The sequence below is a fragment of the Carcharhinus amblyrhynchos genome, chromosome 8, assembly GCF_965287045.1.
Source record: "Carcharhinus amblyrhynchos chromosome 8, sCarAmb.v2.hapA, whole genome shotgun sequence".
NCBI classification, from domain to species: domain Eukaryota; kingdom Metazoa; phylum Chordata; class Chondrichthyes; order Carcharhiniformes; family Carcharhinidae; genus Carcharhinus; species Carcharhinus amblyrhynchos.
In genome coordinates this window covers 28,265,202-28,289,471 of record NC_137331.1, presented here as the reverse complement: position 1 = coordinate 28,289,471, position 24,270 = coordinate 28,265,202, and the positions used below count along the sequence as shown (strand labels likewise).

At 40.8% G+C, this 24,270-nt stretch overlaps 1 protein-coding gene across 1 annotated transcript in view; it reads left to right on the top strand.

Annotated features, from left to right (window-relative positions):
* Positions 1-772: 772 nt before the first annotated feature.
* Positions 773-24,270, top strand: part of LOC145346483 (sorting nexin-31-like) — a 98,996-nt gene continuing 75,498 nt past the window's right edge. The window contains exons 1-4 of the mRNA XM_080193802.1: positions 773-963; positions 1,061-1,135; positions 13,286-13,403; positions 22,211-22,275. Coding sequence (XP_080049928.1) covers positions 904-963; positions 1,061-1,135; positions 13,286-13,403; positions 22,211-22,275 — 318 coding nt within the window. The 5' untranslated portion in view covers positions 773-903. The remainder of the gene's footprint in view (positions 964-1,060; positions 1,136-13,285; positions 13,404-22,210; positions 22,276-24,270) is intronic.

The window sequence follows — 24,270 nt, the reverse complement described above, 5'->3', positions numbered from 1 at the left end:
ATATTTATTCCTCAATCAATAGGTTATTCTGTCATCATTACATTGCTGTTTGTGAGAGGTTGATGTGCAGAAGGTCCCCACAGTACAACCTGTGACTCCACTTCTAACTTCCTTCATTGGCTGTAAAGCCTTTAGGACACCTAGTGTTCCTCAAAGGCAGTGGCGTAATGGTTAGCACCACTGCCTCACAGCGTCAGGGACCCAGATTCGATTCCTGGCTTGGGTCACTGTATGTGTGGAGTCTGCACGTTCTCTCTGTGTTTGTGTGGGTTTCCTCCCACAGTCCGAAAGATGCATTGGCTATGCTAAATTCTCCCTCGGTGTATAAGAACAGGTGCCAGAATGTGGCGACTAGGGGATTTTTACATTGATTTCATTGCAGAGTTGATGTAAGCCTACTTGTGACTAATTAAACTTTTAACAACGCCAGTCTCCGTAGGAAATGGGGCTGAATTCAGCTTTGATTTAAATCAGGAATTTATTATTTGTGTCCATTAAACAAAAGGGTGCTTTTGTAAGGTTGTTTATGTTGGTGGTCTCTTTCTGTATGTTTCCTTCTCAAATGCTGGGGGCATTAGGTAGCCCTCCCCCCGCCTGGCCAGTAGCGAGTTAACTTGTAAATGAGGACCGATGTGACTGTGTTTGTTCCTGAACATTTTTACCCTGAGGGAAGAAAACGGCTTCCGCATGGTGTACATTGCGATGGGTGGAACTGGAGCCGTCGCCTCAACGGCATCTCAAGAAGTTCAGGTATTCATTGGCGCTGGTAAATCCCCCGACGAGTTTCATCTTCCGCCCCACAGATCCCTGGAGGCCGGGAAGGAGCGCACCCATAGTAGAATTGTGACTGAGTTCAGGTCTGCTCTGGGGTTGTCCTTCAATTCCTGTGGGGTCAGCGCCGAGATGCAGTTTACCATCGGTCAGACTGAGATAGTGAGGGACTCTCTGGGAGCATGCTGTGTGGTAAATGTGCCTTAGATAAAGTCTTTTCCAGTTTCATTTCTCACTTTGATGTTTATTCATTAAAGGCGTCTGCTTGTCTGTGTTTTTCCCCTCCCAGGTTTACGGTATTTATCTAGAGGGATATCTCTTCTGTAAACTGAGGTACAGCCAGCTGCACAAGTGGAATGAAAAGGTAAGAAATTACGTATGTGTCTCTGAAGTAAAGATTTGAGTTGGTCCCAAAACGCTGGGCAAGATGGTTTTGAAACCCATTCGTTTTTCCCTTTTAAAAATAAATTGGACCTTAATGTCTAACCGGCCTAATGATGACTATTTGACTTCATTTCACCTACTTGTAAAGATTTAAAGGTAACCCATAGTCTGACCCCCCCCAGAACTGTGAATTTTAAAGTGCTTTGAAAACATTTTCACACAGATTAAAATCTTAAAGGTGAATAATGATCATGTTGTCAAGTGCACAAAGCACATGACCACCCTTTTATTGTCCTTGGCCTTCGTAAAACATTTATCCATTTCTCTGAAATTAGAAAACTTAAGTTTTCAGAGTTAGCCCTGGCTCATAAGATATAGTCTGTCACCTCGTCTCTTGAGTTTGTTCTGCCATCCAATTTGAGAATTTTTACAAAACTGATATATAATCAAAGTGTCAATTTACTATAACAAAGAGGCAAAAGCTTTACTTAATTCATCAATAACAAGAAGCAACAAAATAAGATGAAAGCTAATTACAGTGGATGCTGGAATCTGAAACAAAAACAGAAAATGCTGGAAGATTTCAGTAGGTCTGACAGCATCTGTGGAGAGCTCATATTTTGAATCTGGGTGACTCTTCTGGCTGATCCTGATAACAGTCGTTATGCTCTACATATGCAGAATACCAGCTGCAATATTCATTACCATGGGTTTGCTAGTCTTGTGTCTTGGCAGATGTTTGTGACACATCCATATCATCATTCAGAGTGATTGGTACATTCTAATCACACCATTTTCCTTTATTTTAAACTGCCTCTAATTGTAGAATCCCTACAGTGCAGGAGGAGGCCATTCACTGCACCAACTACAATCCCACTCACATTCTACCCCTGTAACCCCACGTATTTACCCTTCTAATTCCCCTGATATTAAGTTGCAATTTAGCATAGCCAATCTACCTAGCCTGCAAATCTTTGTAGTGTGGGAGGAAACCCATACAGTCATGGGAAGAACATGCAAACTTCCCACAGGCAGTCGCCTGAGACCGGAATTATACCCGGATTCCTGGTGCTATGAGGCAACTGTGCTAACCACTGATGATTAAGAATTATCTTAATTGCGTTGAAGTTCATTTATAAATGTCACATTGATGTCTGAGTCTGAAAACAATTGAATCATCAAGAATATTGCTTTGTACAAAATGGTGTTGTTATTTAAGTTGTGTTCCAAATGATAAAGCAATTCTAATGTCCTTTTACTTCGTCAATTCATATCAGATCAATTTTAAACTTAATCTGTCTGGTATTAGAAAAAGTATTCATGTGGCCATGCCTAATCAGATCTTGGCCTAATTGACACTTTCCTGTCAGTTACCCATAATCCTTGGTTTTCTTATAGTTCAAGAACCTGCTGATCTGAAGGTTGAATATATTCAGTGACCCAATTTCACAACTTGCTGGGCAGAAAATCTGAAAGGATCACAAACCCACTGGAGAGAAGAAATCTTCCTCCTCTCGCTCTTACATTGGTGATCCATTATTCTGCAACTGTACCAACTTTATCTGGCATCGACCTTATCAAACTTTCTCAGAATCTGTTTCAGTGTAGTATTGAGGGAATGTTTTCTGAGGTAGATATAATGGGCACTATTTGAAGAAGAGTAGAGGACTTCTCTGCAGTGTTCTGGCCAACATTTATCTCTCAATGCACATAACTTGAACAGATTATCTGGTCAATTAACCCTTTGCTGTTTACTGGACCCCCCTGCCTCAAAAGAAGCCAGCATATCAAGGACCCCAGGCACGCACCCTGGAAATTCTCTCTTCCGTTTTCTTCCGTTGGGAAAAAGATACAAAAGTCTGAGATCTTGTACCAACCAAGTCAAGAACAGTTCATTCCATGCTGCCATCAGACTTTTGAACTGACTTAGCTCATATTAAGTTTCTCTATGCCCTAGCTATGACTGTTAACATTATTCTGCACCCTCTCCTTTCTTTCTCCCCTATATACTCTATGAATGTTATGCTTTATATAGTGCACAAGAAACAATGCTTTTCACTGTATACCAATATGTGACAGTAATAAATCAAATTAAAATTGGCTACTGTTTTCCACATTTCTACAGTAACAGTTTCAAAAGTACTTAGATTCATAGAATGATGCACACAGAAGTATGTCATTTGGGCCATTGTGTCTGTGCTCATTCATTGAAAGGGCTATCTGGTTAGTCATCCTCCATGACTCTCAATCTGCAGATTTTTCTCCTTCCAATATTTATCCAATTCTGTAGTGAAAGCTATCATTGAATTTGCTTCCATCAGCCTTTCGAGCGATGTATTCTAAATCATCATAACCTGCTGCATATATTAAAAAAAACTCACCTTCTCTCACTTATGTCAAATATCTGCCCTCAGGTTATTAACCACTGGAAAGTAATTCTCTTTAATTTCTCTAACAAAACTGTCCAGATTTTGAATACCTTTACTTACATTTCCCCCTTGACCTTCTCTTTGTAATTGATTGTGCTGACGTTGTTAAAGGTGCTATAAAATGTATGTTCTTCTGAAATGATGAAAAAGGCAATAATTATTATTTTGGGGGGGGGGGGGGAGGACAAACTAATTTACCATATTTAAAAAAAAGCTTTGCAAGAAAAAAGGCACTTTCAGAGCAAACACTGTAGGAAAGGAGTTGAGTTTAATTTAATTTTCCAGAATTGAACCAGCCTCTAAATTGCCATTATTGAGATAATAATACCTCTCTGAAAGGAGCAGATATAATGTACTCTTAAAAATAATTACAGTAGGAATGCTGGTTTAAATTGTTTTTCTGTGCTATGGATTAGAATTGTAAACTATTCTGATGCATCTGTGATTAGATTATCAGCTAATGCCACATAAAAAAAGAAACATCTTCATACAGGCAAGTGACTGTTGATAAAGACTGTTGACAGACTAGTTGTCTGATATCCTGTACAGATTAACTGATTCATGGTGAAAGGTACTAACCTCAGCAGAGTTTCAGTTGATGATTATTAGCTATGTATTTGTTGGATTTTTTGAACTGAGATCGCAGGCAGCGTTTTGCAGTCTGCGCAGAATTTGTGAGCCAGTTTGAGAGCGTGAATAGGGTCTGAGTGGTTTGTTCATGTCATTATATCAGTCAAGGAATTTTCAGTTATGTGTATGAATTAAGGACAATATTGCACCACTGTTCTGGCAATAAGCAGAGAATGATTTTAATTAAAAATTTGCGTTTATATAATGCTCAGTAAAATTCTGTAATGGAATAATGTGGTAAATACACCCTTAACTGCAAATGAGTGTTTGCTATAACACACAGAATAGTGATCTGCCTAAGGATGCTTCTTCTCGTTTCTCCACACTCATTCTTGCACCTCTCCAGTTGATGATGAGACCCTCTTGTTTTCAATTTCAAATTCCCTATATGATTAGGGAAAAGAATACATGAGATGGTTTCCTGTTGGCTTCCTCATTTGTGCTTAAAGAAAACACTATCCTCTTCCTGAAGATCTTCTGACAATTGCATCACGGAAGTTCTAGCTCTTGCACATCACCACCAAAAATTTGTTGGCTTTACCATTGGCTGCAGCCCCAAGCTTGGGACCCTTGCCCAGGTCTGAGGTAACTCTCAAAAGGAGAGACAACTACTCCTGAGGTCTCACGTGACCCTGCTACATAATTATAAAGAAGTACTCTTTGATCCTCAACAGTATGCATGGTGGCACAGTGGTTAGCACTCATGGTGCTAGAGACCCAGGTTCAGTTCTGGCCTCGGGTAACTGTCTGCGTGGAGTTTGCATGTTCTTGTGTGTTTCCTTCAGGTACTCCTGTTTCCTCCCATACTCCAAAGGTGTATGAGTTAGGTTGATTGACCATGGGAAATTGCTCCTTAAGTGCTAGGAGGATTAGCAGGGTAAATACGTGGGGTTACGGGAATTGGGCCCAGGTGGGATAGTTGTTGGTGCAGGCTTGATGGGCTCGATGGCCTCCTTCTGCAGTGTAGGAATTCCATGAATTCAAAGTATCCAATAGTTTGCCAACACTTCTTTGAATTTCTGAATTTGAAAGCCGCCTCACACCATTGATTAGATTTGTGTGCAGCTATCAGCAGGCCAGGAGCGTTCCTATATTGTGATGACAAATGAGTGGCAAGTGCCTGAAATGTTGTTGACTGGGAGTGTTACAGTGATTTAACAAGTGGTAATCCCCTAATTTACAGACATAAGCCACTTGTATGAGTGGTACACAGTTGTCCTATTGCAATGACATATGTTGGGAATGAGAATTGCAGATTCTGCTGTTCATTTGTGCAACCAGGTAAGAAGTCTCTCAACACCAGGTTAAAGTCCAACAGATTTATTTGATAGCAAAAGCTACTAGCTTTCGGAATGCTGCTCCTTTGTCAGGTGAGTGGGATTTCAGTTCACAAACAGGGCATATAAAGACACAAACTCAATTTACAAAATAATGGTTGGAATGCAAGTCTTTACAGGTAATCAAGTCTTAAAGATACAGACAATATGAGTGGAGAGAGTGTTAAGCACTGGTTAAAGAGATGTGTATTGTCTCCAGCCGAAACAGTTAGTGAGATTTTACAAGTCTTATGCATTTGTGCAATGGCAGACAGTGTATCATACTGTCATGCCTATTCTTTTAAGATAAAAAAGGGGAGTTTGAAGAAAGCAACTAATATAAACTTTTGAGTACAACAAACTCACTTAAATTTTTTACTTAAAAATGCAGCTTTGGTTTTGCAGTTTAAATATCCCACCAAGTTGAAAGGATGAATTTTTGTTATCGGACATGGATTTACTGGTCGGAATGGCTTCCTTCGTGTGCTGTATCTCTCCAAAGGCTTACCCTTCACTATCTCCGTTATTTTTTGCAGTTCTAGAATCTTCTACGATATCTGCTCTCCGTTTCCAGTCTCTTGCGTTACCATGATTTTAATTGCTCCACTATTGGTGGCCCTTAGAGGCTCTAGAATTCCCTCCCTGAATCTCTTTCTTTCTCTCTCTCTCTCTCTCTCTCTCTCTCTCTCTCCACTCCTACCCCATGCTGCCCCCAACCAATCTCTCTTTGTCACCCTCTCTCTTTCTCTTGCTGCTTTTTAAAATATATTGCTTAAAAATCTAGTTCTTTGACTGAGTTTATGGGCATCTGTCCTAGCCTCCCCTTTTTATGACTTGATGTCAAGGTTTGTTTGATAATGCTCTAGTGAAGCAACTTGGGACGCTTTATCACAGGTGGTTGTTTGTTGCAGGTAAATCAAAGTTGTGATTAGATGTCAATCCCAAATGTGTTTAAAAGAGTGAAGTTTGCAGGAAGAGGGAAACCATTTATTATCTCTGCTGAATCATTAAGGGGGAATTTTTGTGCACTATTTGATATGATCCAACACAACAAGCTTTGTTTTGCAGAGGTGACTGAGAAAGGAAACAAATGAGGCACAAGCATTTTTGTCTTGAACTACTGGTTGTCCCTCATTAAAATGTAAACACTTCTGCACCAGAGGGATTTGTTTAATGTTCGAACATAGACACATACAGATTGTGTAATAAAGATTCCTCAGAATGATAAGATCTAAAATGGAAGTGTAATTCTACTGTTGTAAACATTACTTCAGTTGCCTGAACGCCTGCAACGACTTGCTAGCTGCTATTTAATTTGCTTTTTGGTCTTCCTCTTCCCGACACACAAGATGAGTTACTAGGCTCAACGTACCTGGGGCACATTCCAGGACTCTGCAATTTCGATGCTGATTTCCAATAATATTTTATTTCTATCAAATGGATCATTCCCTTAGGATTCTGCTGCTATACTTTTCAACAGGTGAAGCCTTGGAAACTGGAGCCAATCCATTAACAAAAGCCACCAGAAAAAGGATAATTGCAACTATCCAATGTATCACTAGAGGTTGAAGTGATAAACATAAGGGAACCTTTTATATCGAGGAAATGCGTTTTGTATTTATAGTTTTGGGAAGATGCATGAAAGTAGATTGTGTTTCTGTGACACTCCCTTTAAGTGTACAGCAGAATTTAAACAAAGGCAGTACTGTACTCTTTAATTAGTTTGTTCACTTCCTCTTGAGGGCAACAGCTTATGCTGAAGTATAGTTTCATGGTTGATGTGACATCTTACCCAAGTGGTTAGTCTTCAATTGAGACAGGCCTGATGGGTCATTTGCTGACCTTCGTATGAACATATGGATTAGGAGTGGGCCACTTGGACCCTTGAGTTTGCTGCTCCATTCAATAAGATCATGGCTGATTTGGCTGTAACCATAACGTCTCATTCCTGCCTCTCGCTCCCCTGTTAATTAAGAATCTATCTAGTTTTGGCTTTAAAATAGTCAAAGATTTTGCTTCCAGAGCCTTTTGGGAAAGAGTTCCAAAGACTCATGACCCTCAAAGAAAATATCTCCTCCATTGCCATCTTAAATGAATGATCCCTTATTTTTAAACAGTGACTCCTAGTTCTAGATTCTCTGATAAGAGGAAGAAACATCCTCTCCATGTCTATCCTGTCAATAGCCGTCAGGATCTTAAAGGTTTTGATAAAGTCCCCTTTTACTCTTCTAATGGATACAAATCTAAATAACCCTCATAAGACAGCCTGATAATTTCTGGTATTAGTCTGATAAACCTTTGAACTAGACAGTGAATGTTAATAGGTCAGAGACCGTAAATAGGATCATAGTCTGATCCCATCCTTATTTGATGTCCATGCAGTGTATGTGTTTTCAGCAGGAATCAGTGAATATTGATCAGGAGAATGGAGCCTAACTGATGTCTGCATTTTCCCCTACCAACACCTCAGTTAGGCTCAATGAGGCCAATTGTAGTACCTTGATTTTTGCTCCAGCTGAGTTGAGGTGATTTAACACAACCTACCTTGGATCTATATTTCCATAGATGATGTGGTCTAGAGAGAGCAACCTTCTGTCAAAGATCTTCTCTCCACATCTTTTCCCCTGAAGGCTCTAACTCCATGCCAGGCTGCAACGCCGTGGATACTTCACACCCAACCTATCATTATCTATGCTTGAGCTGATGACATGAATATTATGGAGGGAGGCCTTATAGTCACACCTAATCCTATCCTATATATCCAGTAGGGGTGGCAGAGATGTTGTTACATTCTTTTTCCTCTCTTTGTGATCAATTGTAGCGCTTGGCTGTTGCTGCCATAACTCTGAGTCATAAGATAGCTTGATGTTCCTGCTAAGTTTTCATATCACCGGAATATCACAGTGCTGATAGCTCAGAGTAGACGATGAGCTGTAAATTGATATGCTCCTGATTTCGCAAATGCTTATTTTAAATTATATTTAATATTCATTTGTTTAATTTGCATATCTAATCCATAAAACTCACTTCTCTAAAGCACAAATACTTCAGAGTTAAATCTGTCAGACCAGATATGGCCTAAATTGTGATGGGTGATTTTTTTTTTTCTCTCTTCTTCAGCTTGAATTCATAACTGCTTGTTTATTTGCACCCAGCCAACTGTCTGCTCCTTATTCAACGTAGAAGAGTGAAAGTGTGTAGTTTTAGAGTTAGATTCTTTATCCTTGTTTTGCAATTCTTGGAGAAGTGATGCTGAGGTTAGTTCATTGATGAGGACAACCATAGTTTTTACGTGTCTGTTAATGCTTAAGAGCTATTCAGGTAGCCCATAAAGGTTATATTTGGCTGTTGGGTTCATCTACATTTTTTCAACAGTGCTTTTTGCAACCTTAAGACATCTCGAGATGTTTTACTTTTGAAGTGTAGTCACTGTTGTAGGAGATGTTGCAACCAGTGTGAATACAGGAAACTCCCACAATCAGCATTAAGACAATGGTCAGATCATTTTAATTTTGTTGGTTGAATGATATAAATGACCAAGGCATCAGGGTTTGTTTGTTTATTTATTAGTGTCACAGGTAGGCTTACATTAACACTGCAATGAAATTACTGTGAAAATCCCCTCGTGGCCACACTCTGGCATCTGTTTGGGGTATGCTGAAGGAGAATTTAGCATGGTCAATGCACTTAACCAGCTTTCAGACTGTGGGAGGAAACCCATGCAGATAGGGGAAGGTCTGCACAAACAGCGACTCAAGTCGGGAATCGAACCCAGGTCCCTGGCGCTGTGAGGCAACAGTGCTAACCACTGCTGTCCCAGGAATTCTTCCACCCTTCTATGAAAAAGTGTCATGCATCTTTTTATGTCCGCCTGAGGAACAAAAGGGTTTAACATCCAATCTGAGAGATGGCAGCGCTGATGGTGGAGTATTCTCTCGACACTATACTGGGAATGTCAGCCTAAATTCTAACTCCATTCTCTTTAGTGAGACTTGAACCCGCAATGTTCTGACTCAAAAGGTGGATGTGCTAGAATGGAGCCATGGCTGAATTGTTAATTTCCACATCTTCCTGCTCAAACTAGTTGTAGATGAGAATTTCTTGTTGCAGAAAATAATTTCTGATGTGGTTAACCAGATAGGATTTCTTCATATGGTTGCCATTACAGTCATTGCCTTTTTAAGACAACAAATGCATTTAACGTTGATCAATGACCAAAAGCTCCAGTAGAGTGGGTCTTGTTGGTTTTGATATATTATTGTCACATGTATTGGGATACAGCAAAAAGTATTGTTTCTTGCATGCTATATGGACAGCATACCATTCGGAGTGTTCATAGGAGAGAAGGAAAGGAGAGGGTGCAGAATGTAGTGTTACAGTCACAGGATGTAAAGAGAGATCAGCCTAATATAAGGAAGGTCCATTTAATAGTCTGATGGCAGTGGAGAAGAAGCTGTTTTTGAGTCAATTAATGTGTTCTCAGACTTCTGTATCTTTTTCCGATGGAAGAGGATACGTCTGGGCTGTGTCCTTGATTATGCTGGCAGCTTTTATGTCAATAGATGGGAGCCTTGTTTGCGTGATAGACTGGGCTCCATTCGCTATGTTCACAATCCTTTGAGATTTCTTGCAATCTTGGTCAGAGCAGGAGCCATACCAAACCGTGATACATCCAGAAAGGATACTTTCTATGCTGCATTTGTAAAACCTGGTGAGAGTCATAGCTGACGTGCTGAATTTCCTTAGCCTCCTGAGAAATTAGAGGTATTGGTGGACTTTCTTGACCATAGCATCAGCATGGAGGGACCAGGACAGGTTGTTGGTGATCTGGACACCGAGAAACTTGAAGCTCTCGGCTATTTCCATTTCATCACCATTGATGTAGACAGGTGCACGTTCTCCACTAAGCTTCCTGATGTCGTTAACTATCTCCTTCACTTTACTAGTATTGAGGGAGAGATTATTATCATCATGCTATTTCAACTGACTCTCTATCTCTTTCCTGCACTCTGTCTTGTCATTGTTTGAGATCTGACCCACTACAGTAGTGTCATCAGCAAACTTGGAGTTGAAGCATAATTTGGCCCCTCAGTCGTAAGTGTATGAGGAGTATAGCAAGGGGCAGAGGACACAGCCTTGTGGGATATTTGTGTTGAGAATAATCATGGAGGAGAAATCATTGCCTATCCTTACTGATTGCAGTCTGTGTTAGGAAGTCTAGGATCCAGTCGCAGAGGGAGGAGTCAAGCCCTCAGCCAAGGGGTTTGGTGATGAGTCTTTTTGTTGTTGGGATAATAGTGTTGAAGGCTGAGCTGTAGTCAATAAATAAGAGTCTGATATAAGTGCCCTTGTTATCCAGGTGTTTCAGGGTTGAGTACAGCTGGCTTCCCCATGAATCCATTAAACTGCACAAGAATGAGAATTGTCAAGATTTTATGTGGCTCTTTTGCCAGAGCATACTTCCAACATATTTTATTTATAGCACAAACTGGCTATTTGGCCCAACAAGTTGATACTGTTCTTTATGATCCACACAAATTTCCTCCCATTCATCTTAACTAACCCCTTCACATCTTTTGAGTACTGAGCCTCTGGGATGTATTACTGGCTTGTGTGGTGCGTTATGACTCTATACATTCATAATGGCTGTGTTCTTGCTGGCACAGAGATCACATTAACATTTGACAATATCCATGTTCTGTGCAATCTCCTGGACTGGCTTTGATTGCTAAAGGTGGGTGAGAAAGGAATTTTACAACTTTTTTTTGTTTGAGTATTGCTTGAAAAAAAAAGAGACATGCTTTTGTCTTGCACCCACCAATACAGCTATGCAAGAATACCAATTGTAAAATGAACAACAACTTGTACTGCACACAAAAAGAATGTTGACTGAATCAGTTTTTATGGTGCAGAACAAGGCCATTCAGCCCTTTGTGTCTGTACACAGTTGATTGGCAAATGGACTCTGATAGCAGTGTTGCCACAGAGAACAGTTAACTGTAACTGTCAAGTCTTTGTTTCAAATTTGGACCGTGATGTCGCTGTAAGAATCGAACCAGGGAGTGACTGACTCTTCACTCCACCCACCCACCCCAACAAAAGCTTTTATTTAATTAGAAAAGGTGTAATGTGTAGACATGCTCTTCAGACACATTTTTCCCTTATTGGTTGTGGTCTTGTATGCTTTATTTTTCCTTTCCTGGTGATTACATGGCTGCAAGGGGGTTGGGCCATTGAATTGTGTCTAGTCATGATGCTCCAGGTATCACCCAAAGCGTTTTTAGGTTGCAAGCCAAGAACTTTCCTTTGTCACTAGCCTTCCTGTAATCAGTAGCTGCACTGCTGCGGCTGCACCTGTCAGTGGTAATGCAATAAGTACATGGAACAAAAGGACTGCACCATGCAATCAATTTACAGGAAATTTGACTATACATTAGAAAAATAAATGCACAAAGAAGCAACCTAGTGAGCTTGCTCCCTTAAGATCTAATCTGTATTAAAACAAATATATTCACTGTGTACTTACAGGAGTATAAGTCTTATTCGCCTGAAAGGGGGATGTAGGTTACTTTGTGCCAAAAAAAATTGCATCTTTGACTTTAAGAGGGCTCATGAATTAAAGTTTGCCATGAATCAATGATCTGTTGAGTGCCACAATTAAGCTGAACATTCTCTTCCTTAACAGATGCACAAGTGAGATTTTAAAAACCAAACAAATGGATGCACATTGTATGTTGCTAGCTGGGAATATTAATGCTTTAAATAGCAAGCATACACTTTGACTCACCCGACCCACTGCAGTAGGCTGGTGGAATTAGTGGGGGATTTGGTGGTTTGAGAATGCAATGTATATAATAAACTAGCTTCTTTTATTTTTCTAGTCATCTTGGGTGGGATACTCTGACCGTTCACACCAACAGTGTTCATTGGTATATCTATAAATGTATATCACATTCCACTTGGGTTGAATATCTGTTAGCTTTCTGGAAGACAGGACAAAAGCTTATAGGGTCTGCATGAGATCAGGAAATTTAATGGGGGATATTGTTGTCTCTAGGTTGTACTGTTGTTTGACCAGATATTGGATAGAATAACAATAGTCAATTGTAGGGACATTAGTTTTATTTCGAGTGACTTGAAGTCTGAATTTGAGAGAACATCTAATGAAATTTGTAACATTTAGCGATGTGCTTCAGGAGTAAGTTTACTGGTAACTATATCTTCAGCCCTAAACTCTGAAAATCCCTCCCTACCCCACCACTTTAACCTCTGCCTTTCTAGCATGCTCTTTCCTTTGGAACTTATGTCTATGACTCATTACCTGCTACCTTGGATTAGATGTCAAGCCAAGATCTCATCTGGCTTCTCATTTGGTTGTAAATGATCCCCTGCCTCTTCTTTGAAGACACCAGGTTTTAGTCCTGGTGTTGTCAGACTTTTTACTGTGTTTACGCCAGTCCAACGCCGGCATACCCACATCAGGTCTTCTTTGAAGAGCAGGGGCATTCTCCCCAATACTCTGTTAAATATTTATCCCTCAACTGAGATGTTTTACATTAAAGAACGGATTATCTGGCCATTATCATGTTGTAGTAAGCTTGTTGTGTATTAAATTGACTGTTGCGTTTTTTATGCCTCAAAGTACCCCATGGCTGTAAAACACTTTGGGATTTCGAGGTTGAGCACTCTTTATCAGAATGCTTGTGTGCATAGGTAATGAAGCTAATGGTGTGACATTTATTTGATTTATTTTAGCTTCGGCATTACTTTGGGACAAATCTTGTGCCGCATTTTCCACCTAAGGTTTACCTTGCACTGACTGAGTCTATGGCTGAAGAAAGAAGACTTCAGTTACAGCAGTATCTTCAGAAACGTAAGTCTATCAAATTGATTTCTGGCAAAATTCCTTGAACTTGATAGCCTGTTTTGTAAAAGAATCGGTTTAATCCTTTTATGATTGGTCCTTAAGTACATGCATTGGTCCTTCTGGGCTACGAGAGAAGAAATATTAGCCAATGTTCTAAGGAGAGGCTGGATAGACTGGGACATTTTCCCTGGAGTGTTGGAGACTTGGGGGTGATCAAATCGAGGTCTATAAAATGATGAGGGGCGTAGATCAACTAGATAGTCAACATCTTTTCCTTAAGGTAGGGGAATCTAAAACTAGAGGGCATTTGTTTAAGGGGAGAGGTACCAAAGAGTCTAGAAGGGAAATTTTTTCAGAGGGTGGTGAGTGTCTGGAACAAACTGCCAGAAGTAGTACAGGCAGGTACAGTTTTTGTCTTTTAGAAAGCATGGGTAAAATGGGCATGAGGGATAAAGTGATAGAGGTTTACAGCTTGGAAACAAGCCCTTCAGCCCAACTTGTCCATGCTGCCCTTTTTTTTTTAAACCCCTAAGTTAATCCCAATTGCCCGTATTTGGCCCATATCCTTCTATTCCCATTGTACCCATGTAACTATCTAAATGCTTTTTAAAAGATAAAATTGTACTCGCCTCTACTACTACCTCTGGCAGCTTGTTCCAGACACTCACCACCCTCTGTGTGGAAAAAATTGCCCCTCTGGACACTTTTGTATCTCTCCCCTCTCACCTTAAACCTATTCCATCTATTTTAGACTCCCTACCTTGGGGAAAAGATATTGATTATCTATCTTGTCTATGCCCCTCATTATTTTATAGACCTCTATAAGGTCACCCCTCAACCTCCTATGCTCCAGAGTGAAAAGTCCCAGTCTATTCAGCCTCTTATAACTCAATCTATCAAGTCCCAGTAGCATCCTAGTAAATCTTTTCTGCACTCTTTCTAGTTTAATAACATCCTTTCTATAATAGGGTGACCAGAATTGCACACAGTATTTCAAGTGTGGCTTTACCAGTGTCTTGTACAACTTCAACAAGACGTCCCAACTCCTGTATTCAATGTTCTGACCGATGAAACCAAGCATGCCGACTGCCTTCTTCACCACTCTGTCCACCTGTGACTCCACTTTCAAGGAGCTATGAACATGTACCCTTAAATATCTTTGTTCTGTAACTCTCCCCAACACCCTACTATTAACTGAGTAAGTCCTGCCCTGGTTCAATCTACTAAAATGCATCACCTCGCATTTATCTAAATTAAACTCCATTTGCCATTTGTCAACCCATTGGCCCAATTGATCAAGATCCCATTGCAATTGGAGATAACTTTCTTCACTGTCCACAGTGCCACCAATCTTGGTGGCATCTGCAAACTTACTAATCATGCCCCTTATGTTCTCATCCAAGTCATTAACATAAATGACAACGGTGGGCCCAGCACTGATCCCTGAGGCACACCACTGGTCACAGGCCTCCAGCTTGAAAAACAACTCTACAGCCACCCTCTGGCTTCTGTCAAGGAGCCAATTTTGTATCCATTTAAATACCTCATCCTGGATCCCGTGAGATTTAACTTTATGCAACAATCTGCCATGCGGTACCTTGTCAAAGGCTTTGCTAAAGTCCATATAGACGACATTAACTGCACTGCCCTCATCTACCTTCTTGGTTACCCCTTCAAAAAACTCAATTAAGTTAGTGAGACACGATTTTCCATTACAAAGTCATGCTGACTGTTCGTAATCTAAATGCCTGCAGATCCTATCTCTCAAAATACCTTCCAACAATTTATCCACCACAGATGTGAGGCTCACTGGCTTATAGTTCCCAGGCTTTTCCCTGCAGCTCTTTTTAAACAAAGGCACAACATTTGCCACTCTCCAATCTTCAGGCACCTCACTTGACTGTTGATGATTCAAATATCTCGGCTAGGGAACCTGCAATTTCCTCCCTAGCCTCCCACAATGTCTGCAATACACTTCATCAGGTCCTGGGGATTTAACTACCTTGACAAGCTTTAAGACTTCCAGCACCTCTGTCTCTGTATTATGTACACTCCTCACGACATCACTATTTATTTCCCCAAGTTCCCTAACATCCATGCTTTTCTCAAAAGTAAATACTGATGAGAAATATCATTTAGGATTTCACCCATCTCTTGTGGATCCGCACATAGATTATCTTGTTGATCCTTAACAGGCCCTACTCTCTCCCTTGTTACCCTTTTGCCCTTTATATATTTGTAGAAGCTGTTTGGATTCTCCTTTGCCTTATCTGCCAAAACAATTTTGTGTCCCCTTTTTGCCCTCCTGATTTCTGTTTTAATTCTATTTCTACAGCCCCTATACTCTTCAAGAGATTCACTTGATCCCAGCTGCTTATACATGTCATATGCCTCTTTCTTCTTCTTGACCAGGGCCTCAATATCCCGAGTCATCCAAGGTTCCCGACTTCTGCCAGCTTTGCCCTTCACTCTAAGAGGAATATGTTTACCCTGAACCCTGGTTAACACACTTTTGAAAGCATACTACTTATGAGATGTCCCTTTGCTTTTCCACAGATTCCCCCAGTTAACTTTTGAAAGTTCCTGCCTGATACCATCAAAATTGGCCTCACCCCAACTTAGAATTTTAACTTTTGGGCCAGACCTATCATTCTCCATAGCTATCTTAAAACTAATAGAATTATGGTCACTGGTCCCAAAGTGATCCCTCACTAATACTTTTGTCATCTACACTTCCTTATTTCCCAAAGAGCGGTCAAGTTTTGCCCCCTCTCTAGTCAGGCCATCCACATGAGAAATTCCTCCTGAATACACTCAACAAATTTCTTTCCATCCAACCCTCTAATACTATGGCTGTTTCAGTTAATATTGGGAAAATTAAAATCTCTGACTATCGCCACCATAATTTTCTTGGAGCTATCTGTAATCTCCTTTAATATATTTGCTCTTCAATTTCCCGCTGACTATTTGGCAGCCTATAGTACAACCCTTTCAAAATGAGTTCCCCCTTCTTATTTCTCAGTTCTACCCATATAAACTCAGTGGCCAAATGCTCGGATATATCCCCTCTCAGTATGGTCGTGATGCTTTCCCGAATCAAAAGTGCAACTCCCCCACCTCGCTTACTTCCTGTCCTATCTTTCCTACCTGTACCCTGGAACATTAAGCTGCCAGTCCAGTCCCTCCCTTAGCCATGTTTCAGTAATTGCTATGTTATCCCAATCCCACGTACCCATCAATGCCCTGAGTACATTAGGCTCTTGCATTGAAATAAATGCACTTTAATTTGGACTTTCCTTGCTCTGTCTTGCTTTTGCCTGAGTTACTGACACCGCCTTTACTAATTAATATGCTTTACTAATTAATATTTGACCTCTGTGCTGTCCTCAAACTCCTTTTCTGTCTCCCTACTGCTTTGGATCCCACCCCACTGCCAAACTAGTTTAAACCCTCCTGAGTGGCTCTAGCAAATCTCCCTGCCAGGATGTTAGTCCCTCTCCAGTTCAAATATAACCCATCTCTCTTGAACGGATCAGCCCTTCCCAATGATCCAAAAATCTAAATCCCTGCCCCCGCACCAGCTCTCGAGCCAAGCATTCATCTGCCTAATCCTCCTATTCCTACTCTCAGTAGCACATGGCGTGGGTAGTAGTCCTGAAATTACTACTTTGGAGGTCCTGCATGTTCGCCTTCTGCCTAATTCTCTATATTCACTTTTCAGGACCTCATTCCTTTTCCTACCTATGTCGTTGGTACCAATATGTACAACGACCTCTGGCGGCTCATCCTTCCACTTAAGAATGTCCTGCAGTTGCTCAAAGACATCCTTGACCCTGGCACCAGGGAGGCAACACACCATCCTGGAGTCTTGATTGCGGCCACAGAAACGCCTGTTTTTGTCTCTAACTAGCTAGTCCCCTATTACTACTGCTTGCTTGCTCTTTGCCTGACCCTGTCTCACAGCAGAACCAGCTGTGGTGTCACAGGCCTGGCTGCTGCTGGTATCTCCTCCTGACAGGTTATCCCCTTCAACAGCATCCAAAATGGTATACCTGTTTGAAAGGGGAATAGACACAGGAGGCTCCTGCACTCGCTGCCTGCCCCCTGGCAGTCACCCATCTACCTGTCTGAGCCTGTGGTGTGGCAACCTCCCTGTAACTAGTGTCTATCACACTCTCTGCCTCCTGTATGCTCTGCAACACATCCACCTGCTGCTCCAACCGAACAATGCAATTTGTGAGGAGCTGCAATTGGACACACTTCCTGCAGAAAAAGTTGTTAGGGAGACTAGATTGCTTCCTAATTGCCCATGTCTATCAGGAGGAGCATGCCACTGCCCTGGCTGCCATATTGCCCTTAAACAGGTAAAAGGATAAAGAATTGCAAAACGTAATATGGGCCAAACGTGGGCAATTGGGACTAACTTAATGGCTTCAAAAAAAAGGGCATCATGGACAAATTGGGCTGAAGGGCCTGTTTCCATGCTGTAAACCTCCGACACTTCTAATTTAAAACTGAACTGGATTAGGAGATGTGTGAATGTTGGATGAGAACAATTCTTTTTTTCTTTTTATCCTCTGTTCCCAATCCTGTTCATTCCTTCTATCTCTATTGCTACCTATGAAGAATTATCACCCGAGAGGGTATAGGAGAGCTCTCTGCATTTGTGCAACAATATTCCAGCCTTTTTGGAAGCAAGAAAAATATTTCGGTACTCCTAATTTAAACAAAAATTGAGTGGTTTAGAATTCAGCCTGGAAATTGAAGCCACAAGTGGATTAGCCTTCTACCAATTGCTTCTCATTGACTGAATATTATGTGGCGAGCAACAACTCTGCATAATGGCAATGTTGGGTTAGAATGATGGAAGGCTGCACCAAACCTCTTGGTGACCCTTCATTTCAGTGGTCACAGGAATTTCTGCTGTAACTGGAACATTCACATTGCAAACATTGTGAGTTATATTTTGTGACACTTCACAATTAGGCTTTGTCCTAATATATCATTGCTTACAGCACCAAAGCAGTTACCACATGCAGATCTATGTCTCCAATGAAATGGAACTTGTGTACCATTTGTGTGGAACAAATGGGACAGAGCGTCACAGAATTAAAAAAAAAATTTGCACATTAGGATGAGGTAAACAAAGAGGGAAAGAACTTGGGAGATGTTATTAAAGGAGGCGTTAGGATTCAGAAAGACGTTATAAAACTAGCATAAGGGCAGTTTACCTAAATGCCTGTAGCATTCAAAACAAAATAAATGATGGTACAAATCATCATGAGTGAGTATGATTTAGTGGCTATTATAGGGACATGGCTGCAGGATGGTCACGACTGGGACTTAAATATCCAGGGGTATCAGACTATTTGGAAGGGCAGACAGGAAGGTAAGGGAGGAGGCGTAGTTCTGATATTTAAGGATGACATCAGGGCAGTAGTGAGAGATTATAGATTCTATGGAGAAAAGCATTAAATCCATTTGGGTGGAAATTAGAAATAATAAGAAGAAAAAGTCACTGGTATACTCTATTGGCGCCAAATAATAACATCACGTTGGGACGAGTAATAAACGAGGAAATAACTGTTGCATGTAAAAATGGTACAGCAATTATCGTGGGGGACTTTAATATACATGTCGATTGGTCAAACCAGGTGAGTCAAGGCAGCCTTGAGGAGGAGTTCATAAAATGAATCCATGATAGCTTGCTCGAACATTATGTAGTGGAACCTACGAGAGAGCAAACTATCCTAGATCTGATCCTATGTATCGCCACAAGAATAATTAGTGATCTCACAGTTAGGGATCCTATCGGAAGGAGTGATCGCAGTTTGGTTGTATTTAAAATACAGATGGAGCACGAGAAGGTAAAATCCAATGCCAGTGTCATGTACTTAAATGAAAGAGACTACAATGGGATGAGGGAGGAGTTGGCTTAGATAGAATGAGAACAAAAACTCAAGGAACAATGGAGGACTGTCAAAGCAATTTTTCACACTGCTCAGCAAAAGTGTACACCAGTGATAAGGAAGGACTGTAGAAAAAATGATAATCAGCTGAGGCCTAACTAGTGTTCTGCTCTTGTATTCTATTCCCCTATTAATAAAACATACAGTATCCTGGGCTTTATTAACTGCTGTCTCCACCTGATCTGCCACCTTCAATGATCTATGCACATATACTGCCAGATCCCTCTGCGCCTGCAACCCGTTAAGAATTATACCCCTTATTTTATATTATCTGTCTGTACTAAAATGAATCACCTCACACTTCTCCGCATTGAACTTTTATATGCCCACTCCACCAACTTGTCTATGTTCTTTTGAAGTTATATGCTGTCCTCTTTACAATACTTTCAAGTTTTGTATCATTTGCAAACTTTGAAATTGTCGCTTGCGCACCAAGATTTAGATCATCAATATATGTCAGAGAAAGCAGGGATCCCAATACCAACCCCTGGGGAGCTCCACTACAAACCATCCTGCAGCTTGAAAAATATCCATTGAACATTCCCAAAAATAAATATTCCTAATTGCAAACCCACAAGTTGGAATATCTCCTACCCAAGAAGCCCTTCAATTAGGGAACAATATTTAATTAGAAAGAGAAGTCTTGCCCAGACTGGGGTCAGCATCAAATGGCTAATGAGACTCATTCAAGGTCCGATTCAAAATCACCACATCTAACTCTGAAATCTCTTGGCCAGTGAGCTCTGCTGGAGCTTCCCTTCATTTCTTTAATCTGTCTGATAGTGAAAACAGAGCTTTTCCTCCTTTGGCAGCATGATGTGCTCCTTCAGTCCTACAGGGATTCTATGATACCCTTAAAAGGAAGCAATATATGTATATGAGAGGGTAAAGGAATAATCAAAGGCTATATTGATGAATATGGCGGCGATGAATAAGGCAGGAGGCAACTTGTGGAGTATAAACTATGACATAGACCAATTGGGCCAAGTGGCTGGGCTGTATAATTCCTATAACATGCCTGTATCTGTCATTCGAATATTAAAGCAGCGTAACCAGCCCTGTTTACAGAGAACGTTGGAACAGGGCAGATATCTTCAATGCACATGCAATAACCTAAGTCTGTTGACTTTAAAGGTAAATTCCTTAATATTCTTGCAGACACGACAGGAAGGAAGAAGTTTGGAAACTATTAAGGCAGCAAGAAGCAATGCTGAAGAGGCAGGCCTCCTTCTTATATTGCTACTTTTCAGTACGAACAATCTCTATATTGGTTTTGTTTCCATAATAAAGGCTTTAGTAATATAACTTTTAAATGAGACCACCTATCTGGGAGAGAAGCTGGCATGATAGTAATGTCATTGGACAAGTCAGATAGCAGTCCAGGGTTATTGCTCTGGGGACATAGGTTCAAATCCCACTATAACAGATGGGGGAACTTAAATGCAACCAATTAAAAATTAGCAAATGTTTAATTAAATCTAGAACTGAAACCATCATTGATTGTTGTCAAAACCCATCTAGTTCACTAATATCTGGTCTGGCCTACATGTGACTCCATATCCACAGCAATGTGGTTGACTTTTAATGCTCTCTGAAATGGCATAACAAGCCACTCATTTATGGCAATTTAGATTGGCAAGATCATCATTTGTTGCCCAATGACACCCACATCCCATGAAAAAGTGAACGTACTGAACAAAAACTGTTAGACTCATGGGGCCCTATTTTACCAGTTTAATTCTAAGTGCTGGGCAGACTTGAAACTGGGAGTGTTTCAGGTCCAACTTTGTTCTCAGGCACCCCATATGCGCTCTGCCTGCAAAAATATCAGCAATTCTGAATTGCGAAGCACAAGCCTTTGGGCAGGACTTAATGTGCCTGAAAACCTGCAGCTCCGATCAGCGCCTCCAACTGCGCGTGCGCAGAAAAAAAGATAGAATGTGGCTCCCCTGCCACATTGCTCATGGGCTGGATAATGCCTCTGTTTGGCTCTCACAGACATTACCCCAACTCCACAACATTACTGATCCCTTTTTCCCCCAATACCCCCGCCGCCACCCAGACTGATTGTGGGCCCCACCCCCAGTGATATCGGGCAGAGTGATCGTGGACCACCACCCCTTTCCCCTTCACTGATCTCAGGCAGAGTGGCAATGGAGCCTCCTTCTCCCACCCAACCAATCTCAAGCAGAGAACCATTGGACACTCAACACTTACCTGCTCATTAACTGGAGCACACAAATAGGGCTTTTGTGGAGCATGTCTGTTTTGCACCGATTCTGAATGGGCAAACACAGTGGTAAAGGGGGAAATGCCAGTAAGGTTGGGAGTGCAGCCCATTAAGTCAATTTAAATTCATTTAAATGGCTGTTGTGCCTGTTTTGGGCATTATCTGATTGCAGCCATTTTCAGGCCTAGGTAAAGGGATGGGTCACACTACTCGCCTCACGCCCGACTTTACCAAGTTTTCACGCCCAAAAAAGGGTACAATTTGATAAGATTGGGCTAATGCTCACAGGAAATAGATGTTTTTTCTTGGAAGTGCCTATGCTTATGTCTTGATTCAGTATCATTCACCTGGGTCAGTTCAGTTTGCTAAAACCCTATTTGAAATGTGCAACCTGTGCATTCTGTATAGGTTTGCTTTAAGCTGCTGACAGCATCTTGCCATTTTCCAAAGGAGTGCAGTTCTTTTGATTTCATCGGTATTTTTATTGCAGCCCCTGCAAATAAATCTAATGTTAGAGGTACAAGTCTGGTGGCTATTTGTGAACATCATGATTATAAAGAAACAAATCCGATTGTTGAATATTAATGCTAATGCTTATGCTTTTGCTTTTGCAGTTGGAGAGGATCCTGTTATATCAGTCAGTGAAATATTCACTGCTTTATTGAAGAATGCACAGCAGGTAATTTTCAACTTTTCCAATCCTGAATGAATACTTTAAAATCATTGTATTTCACTTGAGTATGTCCTCTGTTTTAATGAAAGGATTCTCCTTAACATTCGCATTGTTGCAAAAGGCTGTTCCTTAAATCAGTGTTTTTCAAAGTGGGAGTTGTGACCCACATGTAGATTGTGGGATGTTGAAAAATGAGTTGCCAAAAATGATCCCTAAAGATCGCCTGACCTTTTTTCCATTTTCACCTGAGTAAATTCTCACTGCAGTACAGTCTATAACCACATAAGGCAAGAATAAACAGTTCTTGCCCTGTACATGCACTTGGCATCAAGTGTCCTGTATATACATGACTGGTGCTAATTTTCTTTTCTATTAAACCAATTGCAGACGTGGATTGTTTTGTTACATTAGAGGGCCAGAAGCAAGTAGTAACTGAACATAGTGTGGGTCATGAGGGGCAGCCATTTGGTAAAAGTCAGTTGCTGGTGGAAAAAGAATTGATAAACACTGCGTAAGATGCCTGACCATGTTCTTTTTAAACCAACACCAGTAACCTAATTGCCATGAAGGTGTTCAGGATCTGGGGCTGGATGGGATGTGTTTTTGGGGAGTTGGTGCAGACTTGATGGACCAAATGGCCTATTTCTGCACTGGAGGAATCCTGTTCTGAGCAGCAACTGGTATTTATCTTCCAACTGAGTCTAATGTTAAAGCATTTCAGTTCCAGGGCTTTTTCCATTGTTTTGTTTTTAGATGTTGTGCATCAAATGTTAGGCGTGTGCTGGGGAATACTATTAAACAGTGGGGAAGATCAGACTGATCCATGTTACTCTATCTCTCACTGCCAGGTCTTAACTGAACAAATCCCTTCATGCTAGCCGTGGTTAGCATGAACCTAACTTAGTCTTAATCATTGGTGAAATCCAGCAAATTGCTTGTTTCCTAACAGTTAAGCCTAATGGGGGGGGGAAGTTAAAATGCTACTTATCCTCCGGTCATACAGAAGAACATTTTTTTGAGGGAGCAGTGTTTCATTTGGGCTTTGGAGAGCTCTGGAAATGATAAAGAAACTAGGGCGATATTTTATAGCAAATAATTGAACACAAAAGCCTCTACCACGTGTCAAATAGATGAGAATGCATGAAGCATCAATGTGATGACATAGAGGGCTCAGTTGTGTGTTCTGTCTGAGCTTGTCCATGATTGGTATGGGGCTGTGTATTCTAGTTTTCTGATTTTATCTTTGCACACCTAAAGTTTTAAATTGATATGATGTATGAATCATATGTAATAGACTGACTTTGCATTATTTGTGCAGTAAGGCTTGAAACAACATCTGCACAGTAATTTGACTAATGATTAAGTTTAACTCTATTTCTGATATGTAAGATTGTGGAGGCAGTGTTGGTATTCACTTTAGGGCTGTAGCATAGTTGTTTAAGCAATCAGTTTTATGTGAGCACCTTCTGCATTCATTAGATTTGAATTAATATTTCTGAGGCTTTGAAATTTAATAATTAATACCCCCAAATATTGATGTATAATGGGGAGCTGCTTTTTCCTCACTTTCCGCCCCCTCCCAAACTTAGTCCAGAAATGTTTTAATGTTCTGACCACTGCTGTGACTCAAGTTCACTTACGGTGTCCACTTGGACTATTATGGTTCAGTTTTGCACCAGTTAGTGCATCTCCCAACTGAGCATTCCTCAGAACTACTAGTGCAGCAGCCTGCAGTGTGAATTAATTGTTCTAGAATTTGCAACCTGAGGTATTTTGGGATCTGGATGCAGTTTCCATTGAAATAGAAGGAAGGTTTCCAAAAGGGCAAATCAGTCTTACTGAGGAGCACATGTACTGTTACAACTTCCTTTTTAATTCCAAGAAGCTATAAAGGCAGTGGTGAGTAGGATATAGCATACTAATATAATGGACAGGAAATATTGTTTAAAAAAGGAAATAAATCATTTGGGAGAAAAGAAACTTGGATGAGGAGCATGGACT